The sequence below is a fragment of the Notamacropus eugenii genome, chromosome 2, assembly GCF_028372415.1.
Source record: "Notamacropus eugenii isolate mMacEug1 chromosome 2, mMacEug1.pri_v2, whole genome shotgun sequence".
NCBI lineage: Eukaryota > Metazoa > Chordata > Mammalia > Diprotodontia > Macropodidae > Notamacropus > Notamacropus eugenii.
In genome coordinates, this window is record NC_092873.1 from 513,190,034 (window position 1) to 513,203,668 (window position 13,635).

Consider the following 13,635-nt stretch of genomic DNA (forward strand, 5'->3'; position numbering starts at 1 on the left):
TTTCCCCAAGCTTCAGGTTTATTATAAATACACTCCCACAAAAATCAGGAGCAGTTTTGTCCTTGTCCTCCCAACGCAAAAGTCCATCCCCACCTTCTCCTTTAATCCCAGGACGGGATGTGGGGCTCAGGAGCCAAGAAATCTCCCGTTGATGTCGGGAGAGACAAAAAGGCTGCTGGGCTGGTATTTGGAGGCCCCACTTTCAGAGGTCCTGAGAGTCAGTCTGTACCCAGGCCTCCCAATTAGGGAGCCCCTGCCAGAGCTGGTGGCCTCTCACCTGCCAGCTAGGGAGAGTCCTTACGGAATGCCTTTGGGGTTGAACAAGTCACCACAGTAGAAGGTCCTGGAGCCCCAGCTCTGGATCTGAAGGCCATTGCTCCTCCCAGTTTTCTCTCCCCTGGCCCTGAGGGAACCCCCAATTTCTGGTGGGGAGCTACTTTGGCTGTGGCCAGGGGCCCTGATAAAGCTTCCTGCAAAGAGTGGCTTAGGGGCCAGGGTGTCTAGTCACAGACGTCTGAGATGGGCAGCCCCAGGGAAAAGAGGTAGGTGTTCCTTTACAAAGATAATGCCTCCAAGCCAACTGAACCACAGAGCTAGGCTAACTCCGACTACCTCCCAATGCAGAGAGAGCAGGGACTTTCCTGGGGCATGGGACCTCCTCCCATCATTGACTGCCAGGGCTTGGGCAATCTTCACAACCCTGAGTCCAAGAAGAGGCCCCTAGAAGCCTCCCTCAGCCTTCCCATGGCATTGGGGTGTGTTGGCCGGAAAGGCTGCCTAGACATTGGTCTCCAGCTCGTTGATCTCGATGGTGCAGTGATCGGTGCTGGCCACGGGCTGAGCTGGTTCATCGTCTTGTTCCACTTGCACAGGGACATGGTGAGAGAGAAGGGCTGTGTCCAGGGCTGGCCCATGGGCCCCTGTCATGCTCTTCACACAGCCATTTCTCTGCGATGCCACAATCTCTTCCAAGCTTACAGGCTTGGTGTCGCAGAGTGGTGGCTTCTGGCCCTGAAAATACAGAACGGGTATTGGGAGGCAATGAGCCTCGGTGGTAGCAGCAAGAGAGATTGAGATTAGACCCCAGAAGGATGAGGCTTGTTCAGCCTGACTTTAAAGGACAGAAGAAGGGGCAGTGGGAGGTTACAGGGAGCCAGCACAAGGAAGGGGAGCTGTCCAGCCATGATAGAATGGTGGCCTTGGTAGGGTAGGTAGTGAGCTTCCCCTAGCATGGAAAGGATGACTTCCTCCCATGGAGGGTGAAGGCTGGATTACCCTCTGTCAGGATGTTATGGGGGAGGGGATCTTAGTCAGGTACGGATCTCCCAATTAGGGAGAACACACATCTTTGAGGAGCTGAGAGAGTGGTAGGAAAAGCTCCAGTTGGGAGTGGACGCTTGGGTCCCAGTCCTTGTTCTACTTCTAATGCACCACATGACCTTGGACAAGTCACTTCTGCTCTCTTAGGGCCTCAGTTTTCTCATTTGTAGAAACAATAGTATCCACCTGCCCACAGGGTGGTTGAGAGGATCACATGAAATGGGGCCCATTACAAAACTCTGTAATCCATTACAGAATTCCAGCTGGTCAGAGTGGGGACAGAGTGGGGGCACCTGGACCAACCCCCTCTCTTTCTAGAAGATACAAGATGAGAGGTCATCTTGCCTCAGTCTGAAGGGTTCCAGTGACAGGGAGCTCACTCCCCATTAAATCACTTTTGGGGGTTGCTCAAGAAAGTTTTTCCTTTCCTCTTTTCTCCACTCTGATTCTTGAATTTCCATATATCTTGTAAAGCCTAACACCCTCCATAAAGCTTTCCCTGATCTTGAACGCCAGAGAAAGAAATGGCAAAGCACTCCGTTATCTTTGCCAAGAAAACCCCAAATGGGGTCATAGAGAGTCGGACATGGCTGAATAATGACTGGACAATAAAGCCCTCTAATGCACGTGTCATTTCCTTTGTCCTGGAGCTTTGTTCCATCTTGTCTGATCCACGAGGACAGAGACACTCTCTTAGCCAAATGTGGTGTCTCTGCCCACAGCCAGCACATCTGGAATTCCATAAACTGTTCCTTAAATTTGTCATTAAACGATCACCACCCCTTGCTCTTATGTAGTATTTTAAACTTTTGAGCTATTCTCAGCGACTCAATGATCCAAGACAATCCCCAAGGCCTCATGATGAAGCATATATACCATCCGCCTCCAGAGAAAGAGCTGATATAGACGGAACACAGACTGAAGTATGCTATTTTGCACTTTCATTTTTTCTTTTACTTGAGTCTTGTACAAAATGACTAATATGGAAATGTTTTATATAACTGCACACGCATAACCTCTATCCGGTTGCTTAACTACCTCAGGGAGGGGAGAGGAGAGGGAGGAAGAGATAGCATTTGAAACTCAGAACTTTAAATAAAAGTGCTAAAAAATTTTTTAAAAAAAGAGAGTGAAAGGAAATCCTTTTCTGATGCATCATCTCCTCTGAGCCCAAACCGAGGCTATGTGGCTGCTAAATCTGTACATTCCCAAGAACAGAGGCTCAAAGAAAAGTGATTTGCTCAAGGTCACACAGCAAGGTAGGAACAGAGTCAGCGTCTCAGTGCTGTACTCTGACCACTACCCCACACTGCCTTTTACAGAATTATTATTATTTTTTTTAAGAACAAGAAAGGAGTTTTGGTATCATTGAGTCTAACCCACTGGACTTACAGATGAGGGGACAGAGAGCCAGACTTGATGGCATTTGATGGGACAGCCAGGCTTGGGTTCAGGTAAAGGATGGAAGTGAAGAGGTTTGAGTCTCATTCTTACCTCTGTGCCTACATCTCGGGCAAAATCCTTCCGGCAGATGTGAGCTATGATCCCAGCAGCCAGTGCGTCACCCAGAACATTGATCATGGTCCGGAAGCGGTCTCTGATAAGCCAAACCAGGGACTTCAGAACCAGGGGCCAGAGCCCCTGATCCTTAGTCATGCAGTCCATCAGCAGGGTTCTATCCCTAAGTAACTTGGTCCTTCTCTGAGCCTAATGGTACCTTTGCTCTCTGGGCTAAAATGGTTTGCTAAGCTAATGAACAAAGTAGGCAATATGGTGGGTGTGGGGGAGGAGAGTGCTGAGCATGCTGGGTCAAGCACTTTAGAAGCACCTTTGGCTGACAACAATGTGCTAATCACATACTACCTGCTCTTTAAAGCAGGTTGGATAGTATGTCCATTAGACAAAGCTTTGTGAGCTTTTATGTTTAAAGTAGTCTCTCGGACCTTCAGACACAGAGATGACCCTTTGGGGGTCAAGAGGACATTCCCAGAACCCAGTAAAATACCTTGCAGGAAACTGTGTAATCCTCCTATGGGTAAATTCGGCACCAGGCAGAGCAAAGGCCAAGGGGCAGAGGTCCCAGTCTGTACCCCAATGCAGTCCCCATGGGGACTCCCCTTACCCCCTCCCCAGCAAGCAGGTGACTCACAGGGCCCAGTCAACGGCAATGATGAGTGTGATGTCATCAGTGGGCAGCCCCACAGAGGTAAGCACGATGACCATGGTGACAAGACCTGCCTGTGGGATCCCAGCTGCTCCGATGCTGGCCGCTGTGGCTGTGATGCTGAAGGAGGGAGAAGGAACAGAAGGCTGAGGCATGTCAGAAGACCCACCTATTGGGGTCCCCCAAGAACGGGAAAGAAAGGCTGAGGGCGTTGTAGAGGACTTGGCCAGAGCTGCCCATATGACACAAAGTCATCACCCAACCTTCTGGGGTTCTCTGGGTGAAGGCCTCAGGGAGCTCTCAGCAGAGCCTAAAGCACAAGACACCCCAGGGACGCTCGAGGAGAGTCACCCAAGTGGCTAGGATGAGGATGATAGCAATAACAATTAATGACAATAATAATGATTGCTATAATGACATCCTAATAGTATTATTGAACTACAAGAGGCAGTGATTTTAGCCACCTGTTCAAGGAAGAGTCCCTAGAACCTTTGCTATGAAGGAGTAATAGCAGGATAGAGACTCATCTCAGGGTCAGATTTTTCTGCACTCCATCAAACTAAGAAAATAATCACGATAACAATAATGGCCCTTATTTCTATAATACTTTAAGGTTTATCAATCACCTGGTTCTGGGATACAGGAAATAGATTATCGACCCTCTTTTATAGGATCTGAAACTGAGGCTCAGAGAAATGACTTGTCTGTGACCACAGCTAGCAAGAGACAACAGAAAAAATAATGGCTGTGAGTTCAGGGGCCTGGGGTTCAAATGCTGCTTCCTATGTGGGTAGCTCTTCTAGCCTCTCTGAGCCTCAGTTTCTTCATCTGCAAATGAAAGACTTGAACTAACTGGTCTATTGGGTCCCCTCTAGCTCTACAGCTAGGCTCCTATGATGTGTGAAGATAGGACAAGACTAGACCCAGGGATCTCAGAAACTGAGACATGAGAAGGTTCAACAATTTGCCTGTGGTCATAAAACTGTGTAATGTAAGCTTCAGGTCTGCAAGCACCAGCTCCACTGCTCTCCACTACACCAAGCTGTCATGAGAACTTGGAGAAGAGAGAACCCACATGTCAGGTGTCCCATAGATGGGAGGCTGAGCACCAGGTTTGTCTTTGCTACTAACCATTAGTGTACTCTTGGGGAAGTCTGGGCTTCTTGATCTATGGAATGATCAAGTTGGACTGGATAGAAGCTAAGCTCTCTCTCTTCTCTAAAATTCTGTTCTAAGGCCCCTCCCAGTTCTGACTTTTCCTATTCTAAGTTTCCTCCCAGCTGTAACATTCATTGTTCTAAGCTCCCTCCCAGCCCTAACATTCCCTATTTGAAGGTCTCTTCCAGTTTTAAGATTCCTATTCTAAGGTTCCTTCTTTTCTTCAAGGTGACTATTCAAAAGTCCCTTCCAGTGTTACCATTCTATTTCCTAACATCTTTCAGTTGAATTTTAGACTTTAAGATAGTTTCTAGTTTGGACTTTCTTAGTCTACGGCCTCTTCTGGCTTTAACCCCCTCAGCTCTATGTTCTACAATTCTCTTTCTAGGGTCCCTTTCAGCATCTCTACCGTTGTGTGGCTTCATAGTTTGCCATGGTGGGTGGTGGGAGGGACTTTGACCTGGTTTTTCCCTCCTTCCCTCCCCCTCCTTTCCTTGCTCCTTGAGTACAGGGCAGGGGGTTGGCACCTGATGGTGATGATCTGACCAAAATCCAGCTCATAGTTGTTGACTTGGGCGATGAAGATGGCTGCCACAGCTTCGTAGAGGGCAGTGCCATCCATGTTGATGGTAGCGCCCACGGGGAGCACGAAGCGGGCAATGCGTCGGTCGATATGGTTGTTTTCCAGCAGGCACTTGAAGGTGATGGGCAGAGTGGCTGAGCTGTGGGAAGGGAGGCGGCTTCAAGTCCTTCTCCCTGGCCCCCCAGGAGCTCACTGCTCCCAGGCATTGCCAAGTTCTGTGACTGTACAGTCTATAGACTGTAAGGTGACCTGGGAAGGTGAGCTCCCTAGGTGTCTGAACCAAACTGACCTTTGTCCTTTCTGACACTCCCTTCCTTATTGTTTGCATAGATCTTGAATGTATATAGTTGTTGGTCTGATCCCTCTCCCATTAGAATTGGATCTCCTTAGGGCAAGAGCCGTGCATTTGTCCCCATTGTTTGCCACAGTGCCAGGCACACAGTAGGTGCTTGCTAAATGCCTGTGGATTGACTCCCTAACTTTCCTCCCTTCCCCTTTAGACCCATGGGACACGTGCTGCTGAGGAAGTAGGATCATCCACAAGTGAGGCCATGTGTGAGCATGGTGGATCATGGGCGTGCTCACAAAACCTCAGAGATGGAAGACACCTCCCAGGCCACTGGCCAGTAAGTCCCAATCGAAACTGAATAGGGATCCCCATAACAGTGTACTACACCAGCATTCCTTCGGCTTTCTCATGCACACCTTCCATCATGGGGAGCTCACTACTCCCCAGGTCCTTCCATTCTCCTTGGGGCTATCTTTCCTTGTTGGGAAGTCTTTCTTCATAGTATGCTTAAAGCTGCCTCCCAGTACCTGTTCTTCTTCCCCCACTTCCATTGCTCTTGGTCCTGTTCTCTGGAACCATGCGGAACAAGGCCCATCCCTTCTCCACAAAACAAATACTTAAGAGAAGGTTACCATGTCATGCCCCTTCTCCCCACCCCACCCCCAAGTCCTCTCTTCTCCAGGCTAAACATTGCTAGTTTGTTCAACCCATCCTATGACATGAACTTAAGATCCTTTAGCGTTTTGGTTTCCCTCCTCTGGTCACTCTCCAGTTTAGGAATGTCCTTAAACTGAGGGTGGGGTCCAGAACTAAACACAAGACTTCTGATGAGGTCTAATGAAGGCTGAATCCACTGGCATAATCCCCTCCCTATTCCTGGAAGCTCTGCCCCTCTTCACCCAGCCCAAGAATGCTATAGAGTTCTGGGCTGCCATCTTGCCCTGCTGACTCCTACTAAGCTTGTGGTCCATTAAAACTCTCAGATCTTGTTCAGAATAATTGCCATCTAACCACTCCTCACTCACACTGTTCTTGAAGTTGTTTGTGAAGTTGATTCTTTGAACCCAGGTCTATGGTCTGGCTCCAGGAAGATCTTCTCAGGCCAGATGACAGACATGGGGTCAACGTATTTGTTTTCCTTCTAAGATTCCCTCCCCCCAGTAACATTCTATATTCTAAACTCCCTCTCAGTTCTAACATCTCCTGTTCCCTGTTCTAAGGCCCTCCTAGCTCTGACATTCCCTGTTCTAAGCTCCCTTCCAGCTCTGATATTTTCTGTTCTAGGGTCCATTCTACCCCCCTCCCCCAGATGTGCTATTCTCTGAGTCCAGGAGTCTAGGTTTGGAGCCACAGGCCAAGGGTGGTGGTTGCTATGGTCACAAGAGCAGCCTTTAACCAGCCCCAGATGCCTGGGTCTAATGAGGCCAGGACATTAGCCAAGGGCCCAGCTCCTTTGGAGATGACTTCTTCTGCAAACACAGAGCCGCCCCAATCTCTCAGCAGCACTCCAATCAGGAGAAGCCCCTCCCATACTCTCCCTCTCGCTCCCCTTCCAGCTCTATCTTGTGACTTGGAACCAGAGGATTTTGGGTCCAGTCTCGCTCACAGCATATGAGCTGTGTGTCCTTGGCAAATTAGGCTCCTCATAAAATTGGGCAAGAAGAGCTTCAGCGTTAAGACTTGAAGGTTTTGTGAAGCCGAGGCTCGACTTTGTCACTCTGTGGTAGTAGGACATTATGGTTCTAAGTAAGATTCAGTGGGCCTGGGATTCTAAGAACCTCACATGCTTGGAACCCTAAACTCCAACAGTGTGTGAAGCCTACGATTCTACCTGGAAGATGTGGCCAAAGCGATGAGCAAGGCTTGGAGGATGCCCCGGATGAAGACGATGGGGTTCTTCTTGGTGATGACAAAATACAGCATGGGGAGGATGAGAAGTCCGTGCACCACCAGGCCACACACCACAGTGACAGCATAGAAGCCAAGCTTCTTCCCAATGGCTGTGGGGTCATCCATCTCCAAGATCTTTCCAGCAATGAGGAACACGATGCCAAAGGGAAAATACCTATGAGAGCATGGCAGGCACTTCTCATTACCAGTCTTTGACAGCCCTGCCCAAGCACCACCTCCCAGGGCAACCTTCTTTGATCACCCCTGGCCCACTGAGGCTTTAAGAGAACTTGGACAGCCCTGCCTGTTTGAGCATATCCCCAGTGGGCACCAATCAGAAAAGATCTTGGGTTACTGATTTTTCTTTTACTGTACAGGAGACATAGACTGATAAAGTTGGGAGGGAACCTTAGAATGTGGAATGTCAAAGCTTGGAGAAGCCTTAGAACAAAGAGTGTCAGAGCTGGGGGAGATTTAGAACAAAATATAACATAGACCCTGGGAGAAAGGCATTACACATACTATTAATTCCAAATTACTAATGAAGAAACTGAAGCACAAAACCCATGGTCCCATTCATAAAGGATCAGAAGCAGGACTTGAACTTTGGTAGTCATGTGGCAGAATGGCTATAGAGGCCTGGACCTAGAGTCAAGAAGACCCAAGTTCAGATCCTGACTCAGTTACTCACTAACTGTGTGATCCTAGACAGGTCATTTAACTTCTTCTAACCTCATTTTCCACATTTTCAAAATGGGGATGAGAACAGTACATATCTCTCAGGGATATTATGTGAATCAAGTGGTATAATATTTGTAAAACACTTTGTGAACCTCAAATATCTATAGAAATTTTGATGGTTATGGTGATAGTGAAGGATGATGACGGTGGTGGTCCTGAAGATGATGGTGGTGATGAAGGTGATGAAGGTGATGGTGGTGAAGCTATCTCTCTTGACCACATGTCCTGTGCTCTGTCCACTTTCACGTTTCCCCTCCTGACATTCATTCATTCAATGTGTGACTGAACAAGTCACCTCCTCTCTCTGAACCTCTTTAAGATGGGGGTGATAATCCCTGCACTCCTTCCATTACAGGGTTATTGTGAGGAAAGCATTTTTCAGACTGTAAAGTGACCTAGGGAGTCGAGCTCTTCTGAGTGTGCGTGACTCCAGTCCCAGCACACTTACCACACAGCTACAGCCACGATCTTCATAACAGACTCATTTAGGCACTGGCAGAAGCTGACCAGGGGAGCTCCGCTGTCTCCCATGCGACCCAGCATGATCCCTGCAGTGGACACAGGCATCCATGGATGCAGAAATATAACACACACACAAACACTAATAACAATTTTTAGCTCGTATTGGATTGATGAGTTTCAAACCACTGACTACCTCCTGGGGCAGCCCATCCCCCTCTGGAATAGTTCTCCTTATTAGGATGTCCTTGATATCCCTGAATGGCCCTCTCTATAATTTCCCCTCAAAAGCTCCTGGTCCTGCCCTCTAAGGTCAAGTAGAATGAAGCTAACCTCTCTTCCACATGACATCCCTTCACCTTTTTGAAGACTGGAAGCTTGTCCTGTCTTCCTACAACTGGGGACTTCTGTTTTTAAGAATGAAAAACCAGATACCATCAAAAATATGAAGATACTTCTACTGCCCTGGATTTTATCTAACTTAGTAATATCCCTTCTAAACTGGGGTGCTCAGAACTGAGCTCAGTACTCCACATGGGGTCTGACCAGCTTGGAGGCCAGCGAGATCATCCCCTTCCTTGTCTTGAATGTCTTGTTACAGCTGCACCTTTGACCCATGTTTCAATCTCTCTAGGGACTCACATCTGAAGGGCCCCCTCACTCACATCTCTATCCCCTGCACCAACTCACTGACTTAAACCACAGCATTACTTCTCTGTCCAAAGGCCATGATCCACATAGACCAGTTTTCTGATTATGATGGCCAATTACCAAGCCAACAGATGATAAGCATTTATTAAGTGCTATGCACCAGGTATTCCCTTCTTCCTTTAAAGGACAACTCTGAGTACCTATGAGTCATCTTCTTTTTTGGGGGGGAGGGAGTATTTAAATTTAAACTCTTTTTATTAATTTCTTTTGTTTTTTATATCACCTTATTTCCAATTACATCCTTCCCTCCTCTTCCATCTAGAGAGCCATGCCTTGTCATAAAAAATTTATAAAATGCAAAAAAGGTTTGAAGTAGTTTAGCAAAATGAACCAACAAGTCAACCAAGTCTCACTGTATTTACAATGATCCACACACATGATCTGAAGGGAGATATATTTTCCTCTCTTTTTTCAAGGTCAAGTCTAATTACACAGTGCTCAGCTTGGGTTTTGTGGTTCTTTCCATTTGCGTTGTTGCAATCACTGGATATATTGTTTTCCTGGTTTTGCCTATTTCATTTTTCACCAGTTCAAAAATCTTCCCATGCTTCTCTTCATGGTCATCGTTTCTTACGATGCTTTAATTTTGCTTTACATTCATCTTCCACAATCTGATTAGACATTTCTTAATTGATGGGCACTTCTTTTGCTTCCATGCTTTTCTACGAAAAAGTGCGACTATAAATACTGTGACCTCTATGGGGGCTTTTCTTTTTGTTATTGGTCTTCTTGGGATCTATGCTGTGCTGTGGAATCTGTGGTTCAGAGGTTGTGGGTGTTTTAATTGCCCTCTTCACAGCCTCTTCCAAGCTGCTTTCCACAACTGGACCAATTCATTGATCCTCCAACAGTATATTAATGTGTCTGTCTTTCCAAAACCCCTCTCATAGTGATTATTCTTCACTTTTGTCCTTTTTGCCAATTATCTGGGTGTGAGGTAAATTTCAGGGTTGTTTTGATTTATACTTCTTGTAATAGTAATTTGGAGAAATCTTTCCTATGGATGTTTATAGTTAGTGATTCTGCTTTTGAAAACTATTTATTCATATCTTTTGTCCCCTTACTTACTCATTAAGGAATGATTCTTGTTCTTATGTTTTTATTTGATCTCCTATATTCCTTGGCAGTCGGTCTCTTATCAGAGATATTTTTGTAAAGACATTCCTAGTGACAACTTCTCTTATTATCCTAGTTGTGTTGATTTTGTCCATGCAAAAGCTTTTTAATTTCATGAAATCAAAACTTTTTTTTGTGAAAATGCCTTTTTTTCCTTTTTTTAAGTTAAGAATTTTCGAGTCAAAGCTATGAAAGGTCCTTAATGTGATTATCCTTTTTTGTGTGATTTTTAATAATCAGAAAACACATCCATTTTCTGTTTGTTGTGGTATGTGATATAAGATGTTGGTCTAAATTTAATTTCAGTCAAACTACTTTCTGATTTTCTCAGCAATTCTTGTCAAATAGGGAGCTCTTCTCCAAGTAATTAATATTCTCAGGTTTACTGAGCATTGAGTTATTGAAGTCAGTTGTTTCTGATTCCTTTTCCAGTCTGTTCAATTCACCTGCTTTTCTGGTGTTTTGGGTTGTTTTTTTTTTTTTAAATCAGTGCCAAGAAAGTTTTGATAATTACTGCTTTCTTGTACAATTTGATGTCTGGTAGTGTTATTTCTCCTTCATTTCTACTTTTTAAATTATTGAGACTCTAGGATTCTAGACCTTTTATTTCTTTAAATGAATCTTGGTATTATCTTGTCTAATCTTATCAAATATATCTTTGGTAGTTTGATATATACATATATATATAGCACTAAATCTATAAATTAGTTGAAGTATTAAAATTTGTGCTGTATTGGCATGCACAGTCACCATCACTCTCTATCCTTCCAGTTATTTAAATTGTTTTTTACTTCTCTGAAGAGTTGCCTTGGAAGATTGATTCCTAGATATTTTATGCCTTTTGTAGCTATTTTCACTGGGACTTCCTTTCTGTTGTTTTCTTCTGGATTTTCTGATTTATTTATGCACAAACTATTAGTTGCATGAGTTTATTTTTTTATCTTGAAATTTTACTGAAGTACTTACTCATTCTAATTATTTTTTTTGCTGATTTTCTGGGGTTTTATAAAGACACTCTCATGCTCTCAGCCAATTAGGATAATTTTTGTCTTCTGTTTGTCTATGTTTATACTTTTAATTGCTCTTATTTCATTGTTATTGCTAGAATTTTTAGAATTATGTCAAATACCAGTGGGGAAAGGGGACATGTTTACTTTTACTCCTTTTTCTAATGGGAAAGTCTAGTGTCTCCTCATTGCAGATAACAATGGATTTGGGGTTTAGATGTTTATTTTTTTATCATATCAAAATGGCTCCTCTATTCCTATGTTTTGTGGGATTTTTAGCATACATGAGTGTTATACTTTGTCAAAGACTTTCTCTGCATCATTGATATAACTATAAATCCTTTACAAGTTACTTGGGCCATATCAACTGCATCCCAGTATAAAAATAGGTGTCTACTCCTATCCCAACTAATCACTGAAGGCCCAACCAACCAACCAATTGAACCAATCAACCAACCAATCAAAAGTAAAGGAGGCATGCATAAGTTCTTAATTAACTTGAAAGAATCAAAAGGGCTTTGGGTCACTGGATAAAATAAGTATGGTGCAAGGAAATATCTTATGATTGCTTGAATAGAAATAGTAATATCCTGCAGGGCTATGGATAAAACAAAAAGTAAGTTCAGAATGACACATTCTAGTAGCAATCCGTTTGGGTGTTTGTTGAATCCAAAGGTGAAGACTTCTAAGAGAAAATTGCCCTTTTGGGGGGATGGTGTTGAAGAGAGAGTTTTTTCTTTTTCTCTCCTTGACCCTCCCTGCACTGACCCGGTAAACTTGAAAAATCTGACTTCCCATCAGCATCAGTAAGCATTTTCATGCAGCAGTGGCTAATGGCAGCATCTGCCTCAGGAACTGAGAGAAATGCCAAAGAAAAACTTGCTACATCCAGGAAAGATACCATTAGGACTACACAAGGGCATTGATCCTTGGAGCCCAGGAAAGAGTGAAACCTAAAGAGAGTTTCATGAAGATTCCACAAAGAGAGAAAAGAACTCCTAGTAACCAGGAGTGCTGAGTTTATGCTTTGGCTACATGTGCTTTCTAAGCTTGAGCCCATTCTCCCCAGGACCTTTTGTATGCAAGGGGAGAATATATGTTTGGTTTGGGGAAATACGTCTTTAATTGCTCTTGCTCTATCTGCTTAGTAAATGCACTTACTAAAAGTTAATCAATTCTGACAGGTAACCATTGGGGAGCACACTAGTGGGGGCTTGTGGGCAACTGTTCTAGAAATTCTGATTCCATTCATTACCACAAGAACACTGAGGGAAAATTTTGGTGTCTACTACTTTCTGGGGACCTGGCCTGCCAATTCAAGGGGGAGTAAAGGAATTAGCACTGAAGGGGGTGCTACCCTTGGGACATGGAGGAACTGGTGTAAGCTATTTCTGAACCACTGTTAATTATTTTTGAAATATTATGTCAACTGGGAACTGTGATAAAAGACTGGATAAGGACAAATTTTCTGATTTTCTGAAAAGATCAGGGAAAAGATGGTATTTTCTCAAACTAAAAGTCTGTAAGTTGGGTCCAAGCATTCCCACTGTTCTGTTGCTCCCTTGGTCCCCTTCCATCTCTGGAGTCCTGTAGTTCCTCCTCTCCTGGGGATACATGTACTTCCCTAGAGGGTCCATGGGGCCAGGTGGCCTTATCTGAAAGGCTTCACTCCTATTCATCCAGATCTATACCTCTTTGGGTGGCTCCTCCAGTCCACCCTTCATCCCCAACTTTGAATATCAGCTCCTCACAAGAAGGAATTATTTTCATTCTATGCACAACTGCAGAATGCCTAGCATACAGTAGTTGCTTAAAATGCTTGCTGATTGGTTGGTTGATCCAGCCCCATCCCACCTTTTAAAATCCAAATTCAAAGGCAGGACGGTCTATTAACATCATCAGCAAAGAGATGACAGAGGTCAATTCAGTGAAGCCCAGGACTTGTCAAGGACACCTGTCATTGATAGAAAGAAGGCTTCATCTTTGTTAACTTGGTTTGTAAAAGTTAACCTTATCGGAGGAATTCTACTATCCCTCCTGAAGGAGATTAGAGGGATTTTTTAAATTCAATTTTGTTTTGCTTCCCTATTTTTTGATTAAAATAATAAAAGCAATAAGAGAATCCTTGACCATATGCATAGTCAAACAAAACAAATTTCTTCATTGACTGTGCCCAATAATGTATGCCTCATTTTGC

At 44.5% G+C, this 13,635-nt stretch overlaps 1 protein-coding gene across 2 annotated transcripts in view; it reads right to left on the reverse strand.

Moving 5' to 3' along the window:
* Nucleotides 1-13,635, reverse strand: part of SLC1A7 (solute carrier family 1 member 7) — a 78,047-nt gene continuing 64,412 nt past the window's right edge. For both annotated transcript variants that reach the window (XM_072649493.1, XM_072649494.1), the window contains 6 exons: nucleotides 8,594-8,693; nucleotides 7,346-7,579; nucleotides 5,170-5,364; nucleotides 3,470-3,604; nucleotides 2,815-2,917; nucleotides 1-1,011 (listed from right to left, as the gene is read on the reverse strand). In XM_072649493.1, the coding sequence (XP_072505594.1) occupies nucleotides 778-1,011; nucleotides 2,815-2,917; nucleotides 3,470-3,604; nucleotides 5,170-5,364; nucleotides 7,346-7,579; nucleotides 8,594-8,693 (1,001 nt within the window). In that variant the 3' untranslated portion in view covers nucleotides 1-777. The remainder of the gene's footprint in view (nucleotides 1,012-2,814; nucleotides 2,918-3,469; nucleotides 3,605-5,169; nucleotides 5,365-7,345; nucleotides 7,580-8,593; nucleotides 8,694-13,635) is intronic.